This window comes from Balearica regulorum, chromosome 2 (genome assembly GCF_011004875.1).
Source record: "Balearica regulorum gibbericeps isolate bBalReg1 chromosome 2, bBalReg1.pri, whole genome shotgun sequence".
NCBI lineage: Eukaryota > Metazoa > Chordata > Aves > Gruiformes > Gruidae > Balearica > Balearica regulorum.
Genome location: NC_046185.1, coordinates 24,044,733 through 24,071,624, shown reverse-complemented (window position 1 = coordinate 24,071,624; position 26,892 = coordinate 24,044,733). Strand labels below are relative to the sequence as shown.

The 26,892-nt window shown below is 36.9% G+C and overlaps 1 protein-coding gene across 6 annotated transcripts in view; it reads left to right on the top strand.

The window, feature by feature from the left end:
• The window catches only part of VPS13B (vacuolar protein sorting 13 homolog B), a 486,160-nt gene that overhangs the window by 259,077 nt on the left and 200,191 nt on the right, over positions 1-26,892 (top strand). For 4 of the 6 annotated variants that reach the window (XM_075743649.1, XM_075743646.1, XM_075743647.1 and 1 more), the window contains 5 exons: positions 2,538-2,758; positions 7,107-7,313; positions 22,093-22,264; positions 23,334-23,448; positions 25,538-25,679. In XM_075743649.1, the coding sequence (XP_075599764.1) occupies positions 2,538-2,758; positions 7,107-7,313; positions 22,093-22,264; positions 23,334-23,448; positions 25,538-25,679 (857 nt within the window). Of the gene's footprint in view, positions 1-2,537; positions 2,759-7,106; positions 7,314-22,092; positions 22,265-23,333; positions 23,449-24,907; positions 24,975-25,537; positions 25,680-26,892 lie in introns of all 6 variants that reach the window. The other 2 variants (XM_075743650.1, XM_075743651.1) reach the window with 1 other exon arrangement.

Here is a 26,892-nt window from a genome sequence, read left to right as displayed (position 1 = left end):
TTCCTCCCAAAGAATACGTTCTGTACAAAGATGAAGACTGTTTCAGCCCAGGCTGAGGTTTGTGGATGCTCACCAGCCTGCTGTGTTTGGATCTGAGACTGCATCCAGCCACTTTTATGGTACTTTGAATTGAGGCAGGCAGTTTCTCTTGGTGGACTGAAAATTCACATGCTGGGCGCAGATTCCCCATCATTCAAGTGAGGATAAAAAGACCCTCAGCAGAAAATGTGATAAATGGAATGATGAAGACTTTCTTTAGAGGAAAAAACCCCAAAACCTGAAATAATTGTTATGCTTTTATACTTCTAAAGAGCAAAAAAACATATCTGGTTCAAGTAAAATGAGAATTACCCACATATCTTTCATTGTCTCATTTTCCTCACATCTGTTGAGCATTCTTTGGATTTTGGTTCAGCGTCTCTTGCAGAGCTTCTTTCTCCAGGACCCAGTTATCATATGTGGGACTGTATTAGGTTTGTGTGGCAAGGTTTTGGTAGTGGGGGGGGACTGCAGGGGTGACTTCTCTGAGAACATGCCGGAAGCTTCCCCATGTCTGACAAAGGCAATGCCAGCCAGCTCCAAGACAGACCTGCCGCTGGCCAAGGCGGAGTCCATCAGCGATGGTGGTAGCGCCTCTGGGATAACATAGTTAAGAAGGGCAGGGGGAAAAAGCTGCTGTGCAATAGTAGCTGGGAGAGACGAGTGAGCATATGTGAGAGAAACAACCCTACAGACTCCAAGGTCAGTGAAGAACCAGAGGGAGAAGGTGCTCCAGGTGCAGGAGCAGAGATTCCCCTGCAGCCTGTGGTGAAGACCATGGTGACGCAGGTCGTCCCCCTGCAGTCCATGGAGGTCCGTGATGGAGAAGATATCCACCTGCAGCTCATGGGGACCCCACCACACTAGCACAGGTGGATATGTCCTGAAGGAGGCTGTGACCCTGTGGAGAGTCCATGCTGGAGCAGGCTCCTGGCAGGACCTGTGAACCTGTGGAGAGGAGCCCACACTAGAGCAGGTTTTCTGGCAGGACCCATGACCCTGCAGGGAACCCACGTCTGTTCCTGAAGAACTGTACCCCATGGAAAGGGCCCATGCAGGAGCAGTTTGTAAAGAATTGCAGCCTGTGGGAAGGACCCATGTTGAAGAAGTTTGTGGAGGGCTGTCTCCTGTGGGAGGGACCCTACACTGGAGCAGGGGAAGAGTGTGAGGAGACATCCCCTGAGGAGGAAGGAGTGGCAGAGACAACATGTGGTGAACTGACCACAACCCCCATTCCCCATCCCCCTGTGCTGCTGAGAAGGGAGAGAAAATTGGGAGTGAAGTTGAGCCCGGGAAGAAGGGAGGGGTGGGGCAAACATGATTGTAGATTTGTTCTTATTTTTCATTATCCTACTGTCATTATCTTTAACTCTGATGTTAATTGGCAATAAATTAATTTCCCTAAGTCAAGTCTGTTTTGCCTGTGATGGTAATTGCTGAGTGATCTCCCTGTCCTTACCTCGACCCACGAGGCTTTCATTGTATTTTTCTCTCCCCTGTCCAGCTGAGGATGGACAATGACAGAGTGGCTTTGGTGGACACCTGGCCTCCAGCAAGGATCAACCCACCACAGGGCTTCTGCTTCAATTTCCTTAGTCTGTGTTCTCAGTTCCTTTCAATTCTAGCTGGCAGAGCTGTTGAAGGTTTCCCCTCACTAAAAAGAGTTCCTGTTGGCCTTTTAAAGACCTACCCAAATAATTTTGTCATCCTGCTTTGTAAACTTTTCTTTACCATCTATTGATAATCTAAAGAAAATGGATTGTACCAAAGTTGCAGCCATTTTGTTGTTCTGCCAATTCCCTCACTGATTATTCTTGATAATGATTCATGGTAGGCTGCCTCCTAGATACAAGAAATGAAGCGCTCAGTGTATGTCTGCAGTGATTCTTTTTTAGAAAATCCATCACCATTCTGTTCCTAGGAAGTTAAGTGGAGGCAGTGGAAAGAGCTGCACTGTAATCAAGGTATTGCTTACCAGAGCAGTGCACTGGGATAGCCTTTGCTCTGTGACACTATTCTCTTGAGATGCAAGCTGTACATTTTTGAAAGAAAGATAATTCTCCTTTTTAATATTAAAACCTGTAAGCATGTATAAGTATATAAGGTAAGGAACTGTCTCTGCCATCCGTATGCTGAAATAAGTGGGGAGTGTTTTCAGGATACTCCTCATTTTGAGGAAAATCATACCAAGCAAAAAGACGTCTTTGAAGACTATGTTGTACGCGTTTGTTCACAGTTTGGGGTTAAAATTCCCAATGGAGTTCAATTTTTTTAAAGTTGTAAAAAATCTGTTGCTGCGGTTTAGATTTCAAGGTATAGAATAGAATTGATGGTTAAATTACACTTGTGAGAGTTGGGGATCAATTTAATGGCTGTTAATTGCACTTGCTGCCTTGTAAGGATGTTTAGGATAAGGCCTTTACTGAGTTTTGAGAAAATAATTGCCTAGTTTTTATTATGCAATTATTTAACTGTTTTTCCTTCTTTTTAATCATTAGGTGATGCTTTTCCATGGACTATCAGTCTGCATCATTTCAGTATATATACTCTTCTTGGACAACAGATGACACTTAATTTAGTGGAACCAATGGGCTGTACTTCTACTTTAGCTGTTACTTCACAGAAACTGCTTGCTTCGGGTCCTGAATCCAGACACTCATTTGTTGTCTGCCTCCACGTCGACCTTGAGTCCCTTGAAATAAAATGCTCTAACCCCCAGGTTGGTACATTTAATTGATTTATGAGAGGAAATTAAAAATAACTCTATTTAAGTACAATTGTTCTACATTTTGTTGAAGAGGGTCTCTTCTATCTTTTTTTTTTTTTAACTGGGCCATCAAGATCAAGGTGCTTAGATTAAGATTTGCTTTGAAGCTCTCTCAAGTTTTGTAATTTAAACTCTTCTCAACATGTAATAGCTACAGTATAAATGCATCTTTTGGCTGATGGAGTGAAATGAATTGCAGATGTACCATTAAATGCTGTAGTGCTGTTCTGCTGTCACTGTGGATTCATATATTGAAGTGGTTTAATGTAATTTTTTACCATATTTTCATAAAACTAACATTTCTTTGAACATAAATGTTTTTTAGGCAAACAATGATATCCTATAGTAAAGGGGGAAAAAAAACGAATGCGTGTAAACAAAAGTTACTGCCTCATTTATGTTTATTAAAAGGCAAAGGTATTGCTAGATTTTCGGAAAGTGCACCCTGTATTTTACTGACATGGATCAAGTTTGCTGTAGTTCCCAATAGAGTAGGTTTCTATGCAAATTTTTGAGTAATCTTTACTGCAACTTGAATAACACTTTCCTGAGAGTTGTGACATTTCCAGTGGTGCTGGAGAGAACACTGTTGTTCTTGGCAATTGCAAATCTGTTGAGGTCTGAGTAGGGCTCCGCATTCATATGCTGTCTGCTCCAAAGTTTTAGCGATATGTAAGATTTTAAGGATATCACGGACAAAATGGTCTGTTTGTTGGTTCATTTAATAGAAAGAAATGGAAAGAACACAAAGTATTATAATTTTTTTCTGATAGACAGCATTTCACCTTTGTAAAGATTTATGGACCTATGGCCTAAGTCTGGGAGTACTAAAGCTAAGGTGGATGGTGTAATTTTGTTATCCCTTCTGTGTGTACTCATTACAATGTGTATCTCAGTCACATGCAGTTTTTCCCTTACCTCATTCCATGTTCTATGAATAAAACAAGTGTTTTAAACATCGTATTTATTTTATCTTCAATGTGTGGTCTTCTGCCCCATTCACTGCCTTCCATCCAAGTTATTTCTGACTCATTTGCTATATGCTATTGTCTTCTGTACTGGATGGAGTACTCGCACTCACTAGGAAAAGGGTTGCTAGAGTGAGATTGCACACTTGGACATGGCAGATTAAAATTTTAAATCGAGCAGCCTCAACATGGTCTACTCAGACTTGTAAAGCTGTATGACCGGTATATTTGCACACGTAAAGGGTTGTCACTGTATTATAAATATATAAATAGGAAAGAATAAAGTTATGATTTTGCTGACAATTTTACATTTTATAGGTAAACACTTCTGAAAGCTTTACTTTGCAACGTTTTGGTATTTCCATAATGTTTAATGAATTAATATGTAATAATTTCACAGCTTATGGGAACCTGCCTTATTCTGTATTAATTTTCATAGAACTGTACAAAATTCATCTGGATATTGCAGCTATTCAGAGAATTGGTAAATATTTTGAGATGTTCATGTAGCAAAATAGTTTGCTACATTTGATCGGTACACTCCCAGTGAAAATTCCAGTAAATTGTCTTATCAACTCTGATTTTTTAAAATCTCCAAATGTGTTACTCATCGTTAATCTATGTAGTACATTAATAATATTAATTTATAAGCGCAATGGCATTGTTATAAGTAGCAGCCTTGCCTACATTTGCGTTGCAAATTGAAAAGAAAAAACGAGTAAGTAAAACACATTTTCAAACTTTTCTACCAAAGTGTGATCAAATAATTTGTTTTGCAAACTGTAAGAAAATACTTGCAGTAAAAAATTTAAATTGTAAGCTCCGTATAAATCATATTAGGAGTCTAGTGAAATGTTAAAATGAAGTTATACAGTGGAATATCAGATCAAATATTGTTTTCGTAAAGGATGTCCTTGTGCAATGTGGTGTTATTCATTTACTGAAGTATTATAATGACCAAAGAGACGTGGACAAATTGTTTGTCCTTTTTCCCTTACATCTGCCTTACTTGTCCTTTCTGCTTTACCTATGAAAAAGGAGAAAAAAACCCCATCAGTCTTCTTTAGTCAGATGTTGAAAAACAGAAGATGGAAAAACACAATTACATAAACAGCATTTGATTTTTATAAATTCACAATAGAGGAACTATGAAATTTGATTCTTTAGAATGACAGGCTGTATTTTGTCTATAGATGACAGCCTTAAAGTAGGTGATACTTAGTGAATTTGTTAAGTGGTAGCAAAGGTGAAGTATTTTACTATATGACTATTATGATTTAATATGAAACCATGTTTGGATGGTTTTATCCCTTGAAAGTCAATAGATATTTCCAGTGTGCAAAATTGCCAGGATATTGCCTTTTGTTGTAGTTTTCAATTTTGTAGTAATGTGTTATTTTTTTAAGTATAAAATGCTGTAACATATTGAACTTTACAGATTTTGCCAAGTAGTCAGTAGGGTCTTACTGAGTTATGTGTGGTTTTGCTGGGAGGGGGTGGGGAGGAGTGGAAGCAGCGAGAGAGGGAAACTTTTCTTAACAAATACTGGCACAGTTATTCCTATTTTTGTCATACATTTTTCTTCTCTTGAATAGAGTGCACTAAAAATAATTACTACGTATTAACTGTTATGCTCAAAAATACTTATAAAGGAGAGAAGCCTTATACTTACATTAGCTCTTCTAATATAATCAGAAATGGATTTTCATAATACTCAGACTACTTACTTGAAAAAGTCCAACCAACAGAGAAATCCTTCCATTTTAATGAGTAACAACCAATGGAATCAAATTAAGTGTGTTAAGAATAATCAAAGACATAACTTCAGCTCTTTATCTGAAGTTTTAAAATTTTATTTACATGTGCCTTTATGAACAGTAGCATAATTAAATTTCTGGAAGCCCTGCTTCATTAAGACAAGTATAGCTTAAATTACCCTTTGGTTTCTTGACCAAAAAATATTTTGAGGAAGGGGAGATTGCAAGCATGTATGATTTGGGTATGTGCCTGTATCCTATTAATTTTCTAGAGAGTCTTTTGCCAGCAAATTGTCAACACCAGTTAATGTTACATTAATCAATCAGATGGACATTATTAGTTGATCTTCCTGCGTTACATGGAAAAGACTCAGGAAAACTTAGAAATTTCTAATAAGTAATTTAAAGGTTACCAGTGTGTATCAGAGTGCTACAGACACAAAATAACTAAAGGCATAAGTAAAAGAACTTCTTGCCACAGCCAAAGTTATTGTTTCTCTGTAGATTGCTCTGTATCTGAAGACAAAAAAAAGTACTGAGAAGTTTATCTCCTTTAAGGAAAAAATCTGTCAAAAGTGTATATGACCTGCTCAGTGCAAGCCTTGAAACTTCAAAAGAAAACCCATGATGAATTAAGGTTTTTATAAAATTCCAGCACTTCACCTCTTAAGAGAGGACTGTAACATGTACTTTGAGACTTCATCGCACACTCTCACGCACAAAATCAAGAACTGTTTTATATCAAATGTAGATTGATGTGTGTTTTTCTGTGCAGTGTTTTTCTGCATCTGTTCTGCCCACATAAGAAGCCAGCTTCATAGAGTAGATGTGTCCTGAGGCTTAAAGTTCTTATAAATATGAGAATTTCCATTTTTTATAATGGCAAGTTGGGTATGGTATCCAGCTGTGGATCTGCTTATATATTGTTTGCAGTTTTCTCTGAGCTTGTTTTATACAGTATATTGCAGTATGTTGTCATACAAATTCTGTGATTAATGCTTATTTACAAAAACTTGTGTAAATATCTTAGAACTGAGTCAAACAATGTGCAAGTTAAACAGTGTGTTTCTGAATATTGGAATGACATATGCCAGGAGACTATTGAGTTTGATAGTGGATATTCTTCCTAAAACATAGAACAGTTTCATATGCTGTATGGGATCGTTATTTTGATGCGATTTAAATGAATAATGTTTGCATTGTTAATATTTCGTAAAGTTTATACGTTTGCCTTTTTCTAGAGGCAGTATCTATACGTATGAAATATAACACAAATTACCTTTGTCTAATTGTTAAAATTGATATTAGTAAAAGTTTTACAAGACCATGTTACTGGTTATGTTTTTATGAGCTACGTACCATGTGTTTAGACAAAGCACAGATTATTTCTATCAAAATCACTATACTGTAACTGATGTTAATTATTTTAATTGCAGTGTAGTTGCTTATCAGAACATTCTAAATGGTGGGAAGTTCAATTCTGCTCCATTCTAAGTCTCAGTGGAGGACTTTGATGATTTGCCTTCACCTCATTAAGGAAAGCTTCATCTTAAAAAAGTTGTTTTTTTCTTTTAGGTGCAGCTTCTGTATGAACTGGCTGAAATCACAAGTAAAGTTTGGAATAAAATTCAGAGGAAGGGAATTCTGTATCAATCTTCTGTCTATACTGAAACCATGACAGGACCTGCTCCTCCTAGCTCTCCAGTTAAAAGCAGTGTTGGTACCGCTCCACCAGATACCAGCACATACAGCCCATCTGCTGACATTGGGACCACTACGGAGGTAGGCTTTCTTGAAAAAAAAAAGTGACATTTGAGTTCTGACTTACAAGGTGTGGTGGTGCACCATCAAGTAAGAATCAGAAGGATCAGAAAGAGCAGTAGTGTCCCTGTGGAAAGCAGCTTTGTCCTGATAAACTAATGAAGAATGCTTCATTGCTCAGTTTGGTGGAACAAGAGGAAGGAGAAAACAAAAAAAGAAATTGCTGTATTGCTCCTCTGTTAATTATTTGTCTGGATTGTTTCTCTTTGAAGTGAATGAATATTCACTCTTGTCAGAAAATTATGGTTAGTGTTTTCAGGTCAGAAGCATAAAGCATTTTTCAAGTCCAGAATTACTAGAATAGTAACTGGTGTTTTGGAAGTACCTGTGATAATGTGCTGCTAGTGAGTCGTTCTAAGTCACTCAGCAGTCAGCCTGTCATTTTGATGCCCAAGTCAGTGGAGAGCTGCTGTGTGTAGACTGCATTGGCAACCAGAAGAGGTGCAGGGGCAGTGAAGGCTCCCAAGGCTGGCATTGCAGGTCACCCAGCTGTACGCTCACCACAGGTCCATCCAGCCGTTGTACTTGTTGTTGTTGTTGTTGTTGTTGTTGTTGTTGTTGTTGTTGTTGTTGTTGTTCTTCTTCTTCTTCTTCTTCTTCTTCTTCTTCTTCTTCTTCTTCTTCTTCTTCTTCCTTCATCTATGAACTACTTTTAGAGCTCAGTTCCTTCTCATCTCCCAGCTATCCCATGTCTCAGGAGTGCTTTTGTAATTCAGTCACAGGAGGATTTCAGTATGCAGCTAGAAATATAAGAAAGGTTGGCCACTTGGTTTTACCTATTTCTGCTTACTTAATTTACAACACCGCATAACTGTGTGGAACAATCTGGTACCTGATCTGAATCTCTGTGTGTGCGTAAGACTGTAAAATATTATTTTGAGGCATAGGAAGGAGTTCCGCTTCTCTGCCATACTGAGGAAAGAAAGCTAATTCTTTCATCAGCATGAATACAGTGTTAAACTTCCTCTGTGAGTATCATTAGCTATGAGTCACTGGGTAGCTGATATATAGTAGAATGGGTGGTCACAGGAGGCTGTGCAACTGAATAGGCCTAGTATTTGTGATTTTCTTAGTGCCCTTGTCATGCTTACTAGTTAGAATAATGAGCTAGCCTTGTTTGTGCTCCAGGAGAGAGTCAAAAATTAATAAGATGAGTTGAAGGTATACCAATGGTATATCATACGTATGCAATACTTCATTCTTAACATAAAACTATTAGAATATGGGGAGACGGTGCTGAGAGACTGGGTTTCGTTCTCAGGATAAACACAGCAATTTTGGGGACACCTCATAGAACAGTTCTGGAACACAGGCAAATACGCAGAAGTTTGAATGCTGAGTGCAATTACATATTCAACATTTGGCCAGGATTGCTTTAACCCTATGTATGGTTTATATTAATTTCTGGGTTTGGAGAAAATGAAAATTTACTTTTTATATGCATCACACATGCACACAGAGACATAACTGTCGTTAAAAGGTGTTTGAGCTAGAGTTTTCAGTTTTTAAGTTGTTTTATTAAAATGTTTCTAGATTATTTGAATAGCCTTGGTTTTGGTGTATTTCTATGTGTGTCTCATCTCAATTGTGAAAAATTTTGCCATGGATACAGAACTGAAGGTAAGCAATACCAGTAAGACAACAATATGGTCACAGAAATAGTGTTTTTCCACCTACTCACATCAAATCCTTTTCTCATTAAAATCAGAAACCACCAGTTTTATAAATAACAATTTGTTTTTGACCTTCTATATAGACAGCAGTATTTGGAGGACATGCTGTACTTGGAGCATTACTTGAAGCTGATTCAGTAATTGTTTTAATCCATATGTTACCAAGATTATTTTAGTAATATGGGTCCATGTTCAGTGTTCATATCCTACCCCTTTGCAAAATGTTGTTCATCATTTAATTTTCTTCCTATTCTCAACAAATGTTATGCACTAGCTAAATAACTTTTCTCCTCATCTAAATGAAGTTTGAACAAAGGAATTTGTGTTCACTCTTTTCCACTCTGAAGCTAAGACCATAATTTCAATCTTGTTAGAATAGAAAGTTCTATTAAAACACATGGCATTAATATTGGATTTTTTTTCACAATAGGGGACTTACAGTTGACATAGCACTTCAGAAGTGACATTTGAAAACTACTTTGAAAGGAATGTATCATTGTGCTTAGGATAAATAAATTAAAAAATTAACTATGTTCAGAGGATATTATTAAAGATATGGAAGAGGAAAGAAATGTACAAGCAGGAGAAAACGCTTGCATGTAGCCATAGTTCACATGACTGAAAGACTGAGGAATAGAATCATAGAATTGTTTAGGTTGGAAAAGACCTTTAAGATCATCAAGTCCAACCGTTAACCTAGCACTGCCAAGTCCACCACTAAACCATGTCCTTAAGCACCACATCTACATGTCTTTTAAATACCTCCAGGGATGGTGACTCCACCGATTTCCTGGGCAACCTGTTCCAATGCTTGACAACCCTTTTGGTGAAGAAATATTTCCTAATATCCAATCTAAGCCTCCCCTGGCACAACTTCGAGGCCTCAATTTGAGCTCCTGACCATCATCTCCAATCAGACCTCTCAGCCCAAAGTGTTTTGTCTGGTGTAGGTAGGCAGTCCAGAAGAAAGAGCCAGCACAAGGGATATATAAGTGCACAGATAGAAAAAAATACTAAGGCAGGTGTTTAATGGAGACAGTGAGGTGGGAGAACGTATACATGGCCAGATATTTGAGATTGCAAAAAGTTCTTTGTCAGAAATTGAAAATGAGAATTAGAAGGCTAATTTTTGTATTGTCAAGAAAAGATTCACAGAGTTGTTCAAGCAGGATGGTAATATTGTTGGTTCAGCAGCTGAGGAAAATCTTATTCCATGGGTGGGAATGTTACGTGTATTGAGGTGATTAAAATCAAAACAGTATGTACAGTGTACAAGGGTTTTAATTAACAGTAAAAGAACAGAAAGGCAAAGGTTTAGAATTACCATGGAGACTTGGAGAGCATCTTTGTCATGGGAAGTCAAGCCAGAGTTTAGATTTCTAAATGATTAGTAGCTAGAAAAATGTCTGTATTTGAGTTTGTGGGTGCCATCATTTTTATGAATTTGTGAGACAGTGTTTATACTTGAAGACCACCTTTGATATCAGTCTTGTGATTTCTTGAAAAAAGTTAGTGGTTCTCTAAGGTGGAAAAGAACAGATAGAGTGGAGGGTTCATCTGAATGATTTGGTTGTTATGGGATGTAACATCAAAGGTTGTCTTGACTTAGTGCTTTCTTGTGTTTAAAGAGTGAGGTTTAAAACAAAACAAACCTCAAAAAAGCCATTATCCTTTCACTCTTAGGACATTTTATGTCAAGCTACCAGCTGGAGTGAGGTGAATCACCTAGTAGGATGACCAAGGTGATTCATTCTAGATAATTTAAACAAAGTAACATTTTCCGAAGAGATTTTTTATTAAGCTATAGGGAAAATGATCTTAAGCGCTCTACCACCATTTCATTTTTTTCCCTTTTAATCTTTTTGTTGCCATCACTAAAAATAAATCTCAAATTGTTTTGAAGCTATACAATGAACGTTTGCAGATCATCATGTGGAAAGTAGCTAAGAACATTGTTCCTGAAACTATGCACAGTCCCGATGTCTGTGAGTTGTGTAGTACTGTTGTGGGTGGGAAAGGGAAAGAGGTAGGAGAGTCACACTTGGCCAACCAGTGAGAAAGAATAAAAGGAACCATGTTTTCTTCTCACATTTCTAATAGACTATTGTAGACAATATAAATTAAATAATTTGTAACACAATGGTTGGCAGTGTCTCCATAACACATTCTCTTCTGCAGTTGGTGGCTGTTTCTGAACTTATTCAACATATTTCCTAGTATCAAAGCACAAGCTAGGTTTTCATTATAATTACATGGTTGCTGTCCTGTTCTTTGAGGTAAGGATTGTTGAGAATTAAAAAATATATGTATTAAAAAAATAGCTAATGAATGTTCTCCATCATTCTTTTTCACCAGTGAAAGCTTTTTGTCCTTTGAGAGTACTTAATCACTTAGTTTCCCTGTTTCCTTTTGCTAACTTAATTACTATCATCATCCCTAGCTGTAGGTAGTGTGATCATTACATTGTGCTTCTCCTTTATTTGAAGAGGGTAGGATGTGAAGATGAGAGAGAGAATCTGGTCACTTCTGCTGTCTCCAACTGATACTTTGAACTACTTCAGTCTGCTGAGTGCCTCAGTTATAGCCCATAATATAGACTTTATTTGAAGAAAAGTAACCTCCTTGGTATGTTCAAATAGGCACAGAACCCTGTTATAGATGCAGGGATGCATCTGAGTGGCATCTGCACAGAGGACTATACAGCTATTCCTCTGTCACAAAAGCAGACAAAGTCAACAGGCCTTGTAGACAAGAAATGTAGACAGATTTTTATTATTATTATTATTATTATTTTGTCTCCTGTGAAGTACAGCAGCTAGTTCTACCTGTCAAATTGCCTAATGGGGTGCAGATGTCACTCTGTTATACCATACTATTTTCAATAAGGCCAGATTTTTCTTCTGAGTGAAGATGCTGTCCTCTGCAGTCTCTCCAAGTACAGATCATTATATATAAACATCTGTCTTGGACATAAGACTTTTTATCTGGATACTCTGTTCACCTAACTAGTGAAATCCAAACAAGTATTTTGAGACCCAATTGCATTGTCTTGCACCAAAGTACAGTTATGGGCTGAATATTTTTCCAGGTACCTTCTGAAGAAGTAATTTTAATTTCAAAAGTGTAGAAGTGGGGTGAGGGATGTGAGAGTAACCTAATGTTTGTCAGCTTCATATGTCATGGTATTCTTCAAGTACTCTTCAGAGACTGGTATAGAAAATCTGAGCCATGGGTAGGGATTGGTGGTGTTTGGAGACAAGAAGGCAAAAGTTACCTTTAATACCTCACAGAACTGTGATGTCAGGAAAGTTAACCAACTGAGAATAAGTGATACTGCATGGAAGCGGAGGATGACTGAAAAAGGCATGCTTTCAGTGAACAGTCAAGGGGAAAGGGAAGGTGAAGGTTTGGAGGAGGAGCTTTGGGGAGGTAGCTGAGAAGATTGAAGCAGCATTCCACCATTTTCCTGGATCTGATTTATCTCTGTCTGTGGTTTTACTGCTGGTTGGAACTGGACCACACCTTTCCCTTCCCACAGAGTCTGAATTCCATCAAGGGAGCAATAAAAGCAGATGTGGCAGTTGTAGTGCAGGCACTCACTGGCCAGGAGACCTAACACCAACAAAACCTTGCTTGATTGCTGTCTTGGTACTGGCAGATCTGAAAAGAACTTGCGAGTACCCAGAGAAAGTGAAAAATACTTTTATTTTAATCTCTTTAAATACTTTGTACTTAACGTCTTTACCTTCTTTAAAATGCTAGTATTGATTACTGATAGATGAATATTTTGGTCTTTAGAAATGTGAAGGAACTTAATGTTGGCCTAATGTTACCACAAAGAAGTCAGTGGGAGCAAGTCTAGGTCCATGTTGTTTGATTTGAAACATACCATCCTGTATTTGTAAATTATAACTTATTTTCAGACTATTATAACAGTAGTGTTTTTAATGAAAGAAATAGAGGAGGTAATACATAAAAATTGAGTGCATCAGCCCCAGTTTCACCTTGCAGCTATATATTTTATAGTCATTATTGCTGATAAGCAGCAATGAAGTATATAGAGTAATTAAACAATATGTATTTCTACAGGTTTGACTTACGGAGATTTTCCAGAATTTTGCATTTTTTCAGAGTCTGTATTTTGTTTATATGTTCCTGTATTTTTAAATGTTGAAATCTTGAAGTCTGTTGAACAAAAATACTGTGCTGCAATAGGTACAGGATTTTTAAGTTTAGAGATTTTACAGCTAATGTGTTATTTTGTTCTGTGAGAGACAAATGATTATTTTTAAAGCTTCTTTCAGCTGCAACGGACTTGCTATAAATGAATCGGAAGAAAGCAAACTCTCGCAACTGTTTATATTAAACAGCAAAAGAAGTAATTTGTTTATGTGATCTGTGGATGATTTATATTTTAAGCTGTGTGTAATTCTTTTCATGCTGACAAGTTGATAGTGAGCACCACAGTCCTATGTGGATAAGGCTACCTAGCTTACTGTCGTGGTTTTACCCCAGCCAGCAGCTGAGCACCACGCAGCTGCTCGTTCACTCCCCCTCATCGGGATGGGGGGAGGGAATTGGAAAAGTTAAAGTGAGAAAACTCGTGGGTTGAGATAAGGACAGTTGAATAGGTAAAGCAAAAGCCGCGTGCACAAGCAAAGCAAAGCAAGGAATTCATTCACCACTTCCCGTGGGCAGGCAGGTGTTCAGCCATCGCCAGGAAAGCAGGGCTCTGTCACACGTAATGGTTACTTGGGAAGACAAACGCCATCGCTCCAAACGCCGCCGCCGCCCCCCCCCTTCCCCCAAGCTCCTTATAAGCTGGGCATGACGTCATATAGTATGGAATATCCCTTTGGTCAGTTTGGGTCACCTGTCCTGTCTGTGTCTCCTCCCAACTTCTTGTGCACCCCCAGCCATCCCGCTGGCAGGGCAGTGCAAGAAGCAGAACAGGCCTTGGCCCGGTGTAAACACTGCTCAACAATAACTCCATAGAACAAAAACATCTCTATATTATCAATGCTGTCTCCAGCACAAAGCCAGAACACAGTACTAGCTACTATGAAGAAAATCAATCCTCTCAGCTGAAACCAGGACACTTACTGAATTTTAGTCTGGGTGGTGGTAAGACAGGGAAACATGAGTGAGAGGCTTAAGTACTGGAGGGCTGGAAACAGTTAATCATTTTTACCATCCCTCCTTTGGAACAGCAAAAGCAAAGGTAGGACAGACTACAACAGGCCACTTGTTACTGTTTACTTAAGTACAAACAGTGGTAGAAGTGTTTAGTCCTTGGGGAAACTCAGTGATTGAGCAAGAACGCAGAAGTTATTTTGATAAGGCATAGCATTAGTGTGGCCAAACTGTGATCATCCGTGAGCTTTAGGGAGGCCAAGGATGAAGGCCTCATATGTTTGGGTCTTCCTGATGAACAAAGATAAATTCTGCTAAGAAAATAAACTCAGTATATTGGTCAATTTGCAACAATTGGTGAAAGAATTAAATTGTATATTTTAGGACTTGGCATGAGAAGTTGTGGGAAAATATTTCAGGGTTTCTGACTCTGGCTTGATTTTTTTGTAGATCTGGAAACAGAGCAGAAAATTAATACATAAACATATTTAACAATACCACGCTGGGTGCTGAAAATCCAAAATGAAAATTGAAACTGCATGAGAAACAAAAGCACAGTCTCTTTTCTCACTTCAGTTTCTTAGTTTTTCACTGCAAAAAATTTCTAAGAATTTGAGCTTATTTAAAAAAAAAGAGACATCAGCTACTGCAGACCATTAGTTTTTCAGCCCCTGTGACTCTGCTGAATGGTTCTGGTTACAGTACCATTAACAGAAGGCTAAGAAGAAATGCAATCTCTTCATTTTTCCCCTCCCAAAGGACAGCCATATAGCAACGTCTGCCTTCAGAGGAGCATCTGCAGCGCTTCTGCCACTGAGAAAGAGAATGGGCCAATTCAACTGTTTACACATGTTTAAATGGCAGAAAAAATTTTGATAGTATGTTCACATTGAACTGTTGAAGTAGGGGATGGGTGGAGTGAGTAACCCAGTAACCTCTGACAGGGCACGATGCTGAGCAGCTGGGGATGTCTGTAGATAAGCTCTGCAGCTGCTATTGCTGCAAACAGAAGAGGTTATCGCTAAAAGCCTCAGCTTAATGCAGTTTTAGCTATACTGTCAAGTTACTAGTCCAAGCAGTTGTACTCACAGGTAGCCTGTAATACTGTATGGGAACACAGTAACCAGGGTAGAGAATTGCAGTGCAAAGCTAAGCACAAGCGAGTTGAGCCCTGGTTAGGACTTGCAGGCCTGTGGCAGAACACATTACAAACTCCTGCAATTACAGGTCCAGGTCCCAGACCCACAATGTACTCTGCCTCTGGCTGTGTCCAGAGGTTCACAATGACTTTATTGCTGATAACATTGTTTTACATTGACATCCTCCATTTGACCCCTAGAAATTCAAGGATTGTTTTTCTTTTTCAGGTTCACTTCCAAAAAAGCGTGCATGTGTAGGCCTTACTTGTGCACTGACTAAACGAAGTTTTGTTCTACAGCTACGCAATTGTGTGCTACGCAATTTGAATAGGATTTAATAAAGCCACCTCATATGCTACAGAAATTAAAGTGTGAGAAACATCTGCGAATGAGGCAAGCATAAGCACAAACAACATTGGAATGGTGCCAGCGAAAGCTTAGCCCCAGCAATAGTAATGGGAACTGCAAGCACCTTGGCCTCTTTTCCTCACCTGTGTATTTTTTGGTTACAGCATTTCAGATATACAGCCTCTTCAATTATGCATTTAGAAAAGGACGAAGAAGTTTCTAATGATACATCTGGGTCTGTACCTGTAAAATTCAGGGTTTCCTGCTTTTTAAATTTACTTGCACACTCCTGGGTTAAGTTACTTTTTATGTGTGTCTGGGGTTATGCTAGATAAATGCAGTTCTTCAAGAATCTCACAAATACTGTTGTAAGTAACCTAGTGCCAAAATTATCAACTGGCTGATTCTCTGAGAGGCATAGTTCATCATTCAATATATTCAGAAAAATAAGCTTTAAGAAGTGTGGGAAAACGATAGCCTCAGTTTTCTACAGAACAAAGTTATCTGTATACTCAAACCACTAAACAAAAACAGCTCTCTGTGGAAAAAAAAAAGTTAACAAAATGCATGAAACATCTGAAAACATTAAATTATGAAAATAAAAGAACCCAATTATAAAATTAAAAACTTTCCATGGTGGCAGTATGTATTTGCTGTTAACTGTACCCCTTTAAGTTTAATTTACTATTGTTTTCTTCTTTTTTAACTATCAGAAATGTAGAGACCTGCCAAAATTTTAGAACAAAGTTGATTTTCATACAAAAAGCATTTTGGAACATGTCCAGTGGGAGAGTGAGGGTGTGTATGGAGGGTGGGGAGGAGACTGTCTCTTCCCACCCCCTGCATCACAGTTTCTAAGTTACAGTTTGGCAAATTAGGTATGCCTATAGTACAAAAAGAACTTAAAAAATGCTCCAGCTAAAAAAAAAAAAAAAAAAGGAAAATACTTTTTATAGAATGAAAAAATAGAGAGCTGCAAATCAGTCCACAGAACATCAACATTGGCTTGAACTTTGACTTGAACTGTAAATAAACATATTATCAGGTTTAAATAAGTATTGTTTCTCTCTTTCCTTAACCTTTAATTGGCTTCCACTTCTCACTACACTGTGAAATCCATCTGAGGATCTCAGCTAAGGGAAATTGGTTTTGGCTGGCTCCTTCCTTCAGAGCTGCCCTGCTGAAGGGATCCCTCAGTTCCAAAGTACCATTGACTCCAATGTCTGTAGAGCATGTGAGGTTTGATGAGAACAGTCTTGCCAGACACAATGAAACTCCCCAAAGAAGCATCATCTTTTAGGGGTATCATTCAAAGGTAAATTATGAAGATGTGGGAAGTTACTGGAAGGCAGAGTGTCAAAGAACCGTTTGGATGAACTATACAAAAGAAACAAGAAGAAGAAAGGAATTTATTGGCAGAAATTAAAAGGCTCAGAACTGATGCCATGCTGATGGCATGAAATTACAGATCATGAGATAGGATGAGGCTTCTCTGATGACAGAATGAGGACTTTGCAAATAAAGACTCATCAAGAAGGAAGACAGGATTCTCAAAGTATTGTGTTTTTTCTAGCTCTGGAAGGATACATTTTTGCTCCTGCTTTTGGTAGCTTCACAAGTAGGCAGAATAGATAGTTGGAGGGGAGGCAGGCTATGTTTGAAAAGGGTGGACAGGGACAGTCAGAGGATGGCAAAATGGCTGGTTGTTGTTGCTTCCTGCATTATGGCACTGTCCTGTCAGTGGAGCCTGCCATTTCAGGAGAAGCAATAAGGACTAACATTGATTAGCACTGGAGAAGTGGCTATTCGAGATACATCCTTTCAATTGCTGGGGGACTTCCAGGCCTGACAGTCTCCAAGGCTGTTCCCCAATTTTCATTCCTTCCCCATACTTTTCCATTCCAAAGACAAGCACTGGCATCCTTGAAGAAACAAAACTGAGTTTTGCTTACAGTGCTGAAAAGATACCTACTCTCATGTTGCTGTCAGTGCTGCCTTGTAGGACAATTCACTGGCACTGGAGAGAGTGGAGTTCTTTGTGAAGACAATAGGAAATGTCTTGCAAAGGCACGGTTAGTAAACAGTACTTGCAGATAGGAGTCTTTGGACAAAAAGGTGTGGCAAGAGGCAGGAAGTATCTCGCTGGGGAAGCAAATAGGAAATATGAGTCAGAGTTTGGCAGAAAGGAGTTAACCTCTGCTCTGAATGTGTTATTTAGCAAGTTCTACCACCCTTTTATGTTTTCATCTTGTTGGGTGCCGTACGTCCACAGTGCCACACTTGCTTTGGAGTTGGATGCATCTTAGTCAAATGACCTATCTGAGGTTTCTCCAATTAGATGTCCTTCTGTGGTAGACATTAAATATTATTAGATATCCAGCAGGAGATAGGTCCTGCTACATTTAATAATCTAAATTTGCAGACAATGTAAGAGAAAAATGGAAGAAGGAAGAGTAAACAAATTATAAAAGCAAGAGGGTCATGTTTAGTCCATGGCTTGGAGAGGGATTTCAGGTGGTTTTGTGTAAGGAAGTTTGCTTGACGAGAACACAATGGAGAAGAAATGCTCAAAAGAGAAATGACAGGGATGGAAGCAGGAAGGGAAAGAAGGCATAGTACGTGGCTAAAGTTTTAAAAAAAAAAAAAGTTGCCTTGAGCAGGTCCTTTCTCCCATTTAATTTATAATCTATAATCTAGTTGACTTCATGCAAACCAAAGCATAGGTGTTAGTTTTCTTCAGTTTGTTTCTGCAGGTCTTTGGTACATCCAGATCTGTGTTCATTCATATTCTCTCTCTGACCATTAATAAGTAATGAAGCATTTTATGGCAGACATCTAGAAGATTTATGTAGAATAAAGATGTAACAGACAAAATCTATCAGAGGACAATGAATATATAATAAGCATTCCAATTTATTATCCTGTTTGCCTTTTCATAGTTAAGGTGCACCTTTTCAGAGGTTAGTACTGCCAATATTACATGATTTTCTTACCCTTTTGTTAGTTCTCTTGAAGGTGAGCTACTTGTTTTTCCTATGGGTTGAAACTCTCCATTGTTGATCTTTCATGCTCTGTGATCTCATTCCTACGTGGCATTCACAAATCCAGTGAGTAACATCTTTTTTTAGTCTGACTTGTACACTGTCACCTAATTCCATATCCATAGTCTTTGACACATCATGACTTATATTTAAGGAAATCTTCACAATTATGACAGCACTTGCTTTCTGTACACTACTGAAACACTTCTCATAGAGAATGTTTTCTTGATCATGAACTATTTGCAGAAAAATAGGCATTTTTTTATTTGCTGTTCACCAGCTACTGATGATTAGTAATGATAGCACTAATCTCTAATCCTCGAGATTTACAAAATTGAACTACTTAGTTTTTAGAAATGGCAGCTTTAATTCAAGTAACTGGCAGGGTATCTTTTTTCTGTGGTGCTTTCTGGGTTTTTTAAACAGATTTCTTTAATACAGTCATCACAAACTTGTACATAGACAGTGTTGAACATACCTGAATTATGCACTAGCTAGTTATATTCATAATGAAAAGACACCATTAGATGGATTAATGGTCTTGAACCATGGTAAAGTTAGACTTGGACTTGTGTTCCTTTACGTTTTCCTCTTCACAAATGGTATCTGAAGAGCAAAAGCCCACTGTCATTTGAATGACATTTGATAAAGCAAAATCTCAGTCCATAAAACACATGTTGAGGTTTGTTTCTAAATCTATCAATGATGGTATTTTAAAAATTGCACAAGATGATTGTAATTATATATAATGTTATGGAAATACCACTGATTTTTCTTAAAATTTAATTGAATAGAGTAGGATATTTCTTTTCTTTCTGAATTGTGTAATTTCACCATGGAATGAGCATTACAGTGCTATGTACCATCTCCCTCCATCAGTCCTTAGCCTGAAGGTTTGTCTTACTTGAGCTATGGCCTGATCTTTTTTCTTTTCATTTGTTTTAAAAAGTGCGATGAGGAGATTGAAAAAAAAAAAAAATATATATATATATATATTCCACTAAGAAACCTTGTATGAATAGCAGATAACTTTCTGCAGCTCTGAAGTCTAACAGTTTTTCAAAATATGGTCACCTATGGCTCTACAGGTAGTCTGTTCAGAGCTGTAAGCAATAATGCCTTATTTAATAAATATAAACATAAATAGAAATATACCTGTTTTCTTTCATACATTTTGATTAATGCAAAGCCACCATCACCTTAAACAACTAAAGGTGAATTGAATCTTAATTCTCATTTCAGCACTTCATATTATGTCTGTTGAACTGGTCCAGATCTTGTAGTCTCATGTTTGGGTATTGTTTTCCAGTAACATATGTTAGTTCCTCATGTGAATGAATATCTGGAGTGGTAAGTTCTCTATGATGTCAGCTGTTGACAACGCGGATGGTTTCTTACCAATTGTAGTAGGTATCACTGAGTTTTTCAAGGGTAAAGGTTATTGCACACAGACAGAAACAGCAAATGTACTTTGTCTGTGTCTTCTAAGTGTTTTGCTGGGACCCAAAAAAAAAATAAAAATTAATTTGAGTGACATAGAGCTGAAAGCTTGAAGAAGAAGTTGTGTTTCAGTGTTTCTCTGAAAAAGAAAGCGGTAATCATATTCTTCATTATGCACTAAATTCTAAAAGCACAATGTCATCTGCTCCATTTGGTGTATGTCAGATAGCCCAGAGTCGTAATGGATTGTGTGCAAAACTTTTGTAAGATTTTGACCTACCTTCTTGTCTTCTCTTAATGTTACATTACTGATAAGAGAACATGTATACATGATATAAATCCTATAATTAAACTGTAGGCCTGAGTTGATTGAAAATGTGATTTATCAACATAAATGGTTCCATATGAGCTATGTCATTTGGCTTGGAATAAGTTCTACCCGTCCAGAAAATAGATTGCTAACAGAATTCCCATACTCACATTCTCCAGTCTTGGACTGCAGAATGAGTCAAGTACTTTCAGATTTTAAATTTTGCTACTGAAAGTAAGTTTTTCTGGGACATCTGAAGCTGAGGTGAGTGCATTGTCATTTCTTGCTTGACAGGTTAAAAAGGATTCAAACAGCCATGCTTTCTATGTAGGTCTGATTCCAGGGTGTCTTCCATTATTAAATTATCTCAGTCATTAGATAAATGTCAAAATTCCCAAACATGTTGTTCATCATAAGTTGCAATTCCTAATCCCCAAAACCTTCACTGAAAGTTAAGACTTTGGGTGTTTATTGGTCTGTGAATCTTAGAAACAGCTTGGTCTTTATGTATCAAAGTGACATTACCCTGTTCCTTTCATTTTGTGCCTGAATAATGAAGGAAACTCGCAAAACTTGGAGTTGCAAGTGAAGATACTGGTGGATTTTTAGTGGCTTCTGGTTGACATTAGTGATTTATATGTCCACTGCATTCAGTTTAATAAGCTGTAAACACTAGGAGCTGATGAGCAATTGCATGTTTCCATCGTTCCTATCTGGAGGCAGTAAGTTCCAGCAAAGGGGCAGGATGAAGTCCTATGGCTGGTAAATATTTCAGTTGTGCCATCAAGATGGCTGGCAAATATTTCACTTGTCCCATCAAGAATTATCAGAACATGCCCGCAGGACTCTAATCAGCCCTCGTAACAGGATTTTCAGTATAGCTTTCATTTGGCATATTCTTGTCCTAAAAATGTTAACCTTTGTGTCTTCTTTGTTAAACTCTTAATGTTTTAGGGAATGAATGGAGATTGTTAATGGCACAGAAGCTTTTACAAGCTCATTTGTCAACATATCATATAAGAACATCAGAAGTAACAATCATGTTTTTTAAACAACAGAAATATTTTAAAAGTGGCAACTAAAATGTTTCCAGTTCTTACAAAAAGCTATTATTTTGTGAAATCATTTTCCCAAGCAGTTACAGGGAAGCACATAGAAAAAGGGAAAAGAAAACTAAACCCAACCAAACCCAGTGTGTATGTAATATAGAAGGATTATGGCCATACAAACTGGCTTTTCGTTTGGCATCTCCAACAGCTCTTTCTTCCTTTACCTTCCAGATATGCACAAGCCTGCTTATCTACTTTCCCATTCCATCTCAGAATGATCCTATCAGCCTGTGTTGTTTCATTGATGGTAGTATTTCATTAGTGTAGGGTTATTGAGGAAAGCTCACTATGCCAAGTGGAACTAAGTCATGGAACCTTACAGTTCTACCATATAATCTTTCCCAAAGTCTATTATCTCTACTTAAGAAAAGGGGAATACACTTTTTTTTTTCCTCCTGGTGTTCAAAAAATGGCTTAATGCAAATATACTATTAATGAACCCGTATTTATATAGTTTGGGCATCTACATCAGTCTGGACAGAAGAAAAAAAGAGGAGTGGTGAAAAGCAATACATTTTTTTCCTCAGCTATTGCATCTATTTCATAGGGTGATTCTCTTCAGGGAGGTGATGATTCTCCATTCTCAGACTCGATTACATTGGAACAAACAACAAGTAATATTGGAGTCTCAAGTGGACGTGTGAGCCTATGGATGCAGTGGATGTTGCCAAAAATTACTATAAAATTGTTTGCTCCTGATCCTAGAAATAATGGCACAGGTATTCAGCATTTTTCCCCTAATATACTATTTTAAATTCCAGATGTTATTTTACAGCACCATATTAGCTACTCAGAGCATTTGTTGACAATATTAAACACTGTAATGCGGAAATAATGGGTTGGATCTATATTTTAAACTACAGTGACAAGCTAGTTAGGTTAGTGCGTGTAATCAAAATTCAGTGTTGTTCTTTGGCATAAAATTCACCCTCCATGTGGAAAGACTATGATATTAAATTGGAAATAAGTTGGTTATTTTACTTAATAGAATGCTGCATTTATTGCCTGAGAAGCAATCATGCTTCATTTTGATATGATTTAGTAGTATATTTTGTGTATGTCCATGTATAGACATGGACATGTAGCTTTGTATTGATAATTTCAAATTTAAATTTAACATAATCAACATAGTATAATCCTTAAGGTCATAGGAAGCTTAATATGGAGTTCAACACCGAAGTTTCAACTTCGGTGTTGAAAAGACAAATATGTGTGGCACACAGCTTTTCTTTTTTCCTTTGAGGTTAAAGTTGGATTATCATCCAGGCAGTAATTGTTTGAAAGGAACTCAGATTCTATGGATGTACTGCAGGACTTCAAATATTTTTTTGTTAGGAAACACTGATGCTTAGCAATTAACATTGTTACTCATAGAAATGTGAAAAAATAAGGAGAGTAATAATTAAAGCCAATTTTCAAAGAGATGTACTTGAACCTTTGATTTTAAAAAACTAATTACGTGGGAGAAAGAAATCTCAAGTATTGTTAGAGTAAATATCTTGGCAAATATTTTTTTACATTTTTTTCAGGAATTATACTATGAACACCTGAACTAAAACGCCCATGCATAAGTCTCTCTACACATTTGTATAAAAAGTTTGGATTCTAGGATATTTTTTTATTCCTATCTGTGTGACACTTGATTCAAAAAGTGCTTTATGAAAAAGCTCTGACTAGAAGTAGAATCATCCTAGTTACAAAATGTAGTGTCTCAGATATATTTCTTGCTTAAAAACTTGCAAGTTTCAGATTAATAACTAATAATTTTATTTTCTTTGACTATTGCAGAAGTTTGTGTTGTCAGTGAATTAGAAGATCTCAGTGCCTCAGTGGATATGCAGGATGTCTATACCAAAATCAAATGTAAAATAGAAAGCTTCAATATTGACCATTACAGAAACAGGTAATTCCTGTGAAGTTATTCTGCTTTCATTTCAGACTGAAAGAAGGTGACAGGTGGTTTTTTATTCTTAATTCTTAACTTGAATTTAAGGTAATTGTTCAATTTAAATGACATTATTTTAACCTTTTAAGTAATAAAAATCAGAATTACATTTTCTCAGAATTGTATCTGATTCCAAAGAAATACATAGAAATCTTTACAAACCAGGCAAGTGCTTTTTCACACTTACTGCTCTGTTGGTCCATTAGACAAAACCCATTCATTTTAGCTGAACTTATGAATGGGAAGTTCCTTAAATATTGCTTCATGATGTGCTAGCAAGTGCCAATATTTAATGATTTATGGCACTGTATCTTAGGTATTGAAAAGAAGTTTGTAAAAAAATTGAGCTGTTTCTTTTGCTGTGCTTAGCAACACTGTAATGCAGGAAACGAAGCTGATTGTGTCTGAGTGACATGGCATAGTGTTATGCGGACATACCTGAGTAAAATTTCAATAATTAATGTCAACCACTAAATCATGAATATTATGTGTAGGTAGTGAGGCCCACTGTATGTCTTGCAACTTTAGCAAGTCTTGTTAGTTGAATAGTTTGCTGCATCAATGTGACTATGTTCATTTGGCACCCAGATGCATGGTTCTGTAGAGAGATTGCATGTGCCACCTTCTAGCTCGTATTGGCCATGAACACACTAGTCTTGACAAAATAAGAGACAGCCTGTGTGGTCTTTGATCAATTGGGTTAGTGTTTGCCATTACAGACCAACAGATTCCGTTATGGGAGACAAATTAAGAGAAAATAGAATAGTTCTTGTGTTACTGCCTGAGAGGAAAAGAAAGATAGTTAAAAGCTTCAGAGTATTTTTTGGCATTGAAAAGAAGCACAAATCATGTTGACTTAGGAGCCAATATCTGCAAGGTCTTATTGGACAACTATTGGGTTCCCTATGTAAAAAAGGAAAGAGATTTAGTATCAACTTAGTGAAGTTACCAACATTTCTGAGACCATTTTTTTCTAATCAGCTGTCTGAAAAAATTTGAATTCCTGTTCTTTTGCCTAAGTTATAAATGCAGTTATTGTTTGTACATATTGTAATAGTTGATAATCAAAATTGGTACTATATATTTTAAAATCAAGTCATGATGCTTTAAAATGCTTTGGAATCCCAGTAGCTAGGTGCTTTTAACAAACTTCTTTGTCCACAGATTCTATGGAAAACCTGAGAGAAGATACTTCACTCCCAGGAGCCTAATGCTCCATTAGAAATGTTTTCAGCTTCAGGGTGTTCTTGTTTTCTAAAGTTATATGGAAGCTTTAAAAAAAAAAAGTTATTCCACTTGACAAAATTGTTACTGTTCTCATTTCATAATCTCTTCAGAGTACCTTACTCTATCTTGAAATCTCTATGGACTAAAACCAAAAGCAGAGATTAGATAAGGTGAACATTCTGTCTTCCAGGCCAGGGGGAGACTGGCAGTCAGGACATTTTGAAGGAATATTTCTACAATGCAGAGAAAAGCTTTTGGTGAGATTTCTTTAGTAAACTAAGGTGTTTACCTGAATAACTCTTCTTAAGCAACATATTTTTCTTCATTGTAAGAAGAATGATTACAAGAACTATAGTACAAAGCACATTATAATATGTAATAGCTCATTTTTTCTAAATAATAATATGATTTTGTAACTTATATGAGCACAGCTTTTCGTTCACAGTTTCTTGGTTCTTGTAATCGTTCTCCTCCTCATTCTAATAAAGCTCTCTGCTGAAAATCCAGGGGTAAGTTCCTTTTCTATATGCAGGATTTTACTATACTTTTATTCTCATTTGTCTTGACCTCTTGCTATATGTTGTCCTTCCACATAAAGTTTTACAAAATTTCTTTCTCTTTTTTTACCATTTTTGTGCTTGATCTGATTGAATTTCAGCTTTTTAGGAAAATGTATGGCATAAGCTTTATCTTGCAGGTACATACAACCATGCAAGTTTAATGTTTTTGTTTGGGGTTTTTTTTTGCTTATAGCAATTATTTATTTTTTTTCTTTTTATCTTCCCCTCTTCCATGCCTCGTTCATTTTCATTACTTCAAGTCTTGGGGAAGATTCTTGGTCTCTGGGGCAATATGGAGGTGTGTTCCTTTCCTGTACTGACAAGCTGAACAGACGTACCTTGTTGGTTCGACCCATCAGCAAGCAGGACCCTTTCAGTAATTTCTCTGGCTTCTTTCCCTCTGTAAGAATCTTTTTAAAAATTTTACCACAGAACTTCCACTAATAAATGCCAGTTGGTGTAGGAAAAGAAAATAGAACTCATATGGCTTTAGTTTCTTGTCATCTAATTATTTTATATTTTGTGCTGAATGGATTTACTGATTATAGTATTTGTGTTATTTCCCACTTATCCTTTAGTGATAGTTGTCAGTCATTTTTTGGTACATATGGGAATGAGGGTTGATGGTACATAACAGCAGTGCACTGAAGTCAATGGAATTCATTTATATTCAAAGTGAGCACATGCAGTAATGTTTGGAGGCCAAATATATAAAAGCTAGTACTGGATGCTGTATTTTGTTCATGTAATTCTGGTATCTACTTAGGGATTTAAGTACTTTGTATTACTGCAATATACCTTTATGCAACCTTTTAAAATTACTTCTTATAATTATGATAATACAACAATTGACAATTTCATATTTGAGTCTTTCTTTTGAATGCTTGGAACATCACTTGCTGATTCAGAGTATCTCAGTGTGAGATATTTAACCCCTTTTTTCTTGCCTGTTTATCCTTGAAAGACTTTATATTTATAATATTGGACTCTTCACTAATGTATAGCTGTATTGAGTCTTTTTATATTAGTGGAAGTTCTGTGTGGTCTGATTTATTTTCGTCATGAATATTGATTGGTAATACTTGCTTTTATTCTGCTTGTTTCAGTTCTTATAGGAAATTAACTGACTGATTTGTTTTAATTCACTTAAAAGCTTTCAGTTTTTCAGCATTTAATCTATGTATCCTGTTTATTTAAGAAAGACATGTTGTTCTTCTATCAACAAGGTTTAAATTACATTAAATTGTTTTTAATCAAATTTAAGATGCTGAAAGAAGCAACTACTTGGAAAATGTAGTTGCTTTCATTTGTGCTCACGTGATTAAAGCTAATATTTAAACAATCTTATAGAATTATATCAAAATGTTTATTACACTGGTGAAATAATAGTATCCCTAGTTATTATTTTTACATTTTTCACTCACTAACAATATATGACTGAAAGACTTTCAAAGACAATATGAAAACAGTACTATACATCTTCTGGGAGCTAAGCATCTAATTTTCGTCTTTATCTGGGAGATCTGTCCTTCTAAGTGAAGGAATCTGCTATTTCTAATGTATAGTGCAATGCCCCTGTATTTAAGCAATGTGCTTTAGCACATGCTACAGCTGT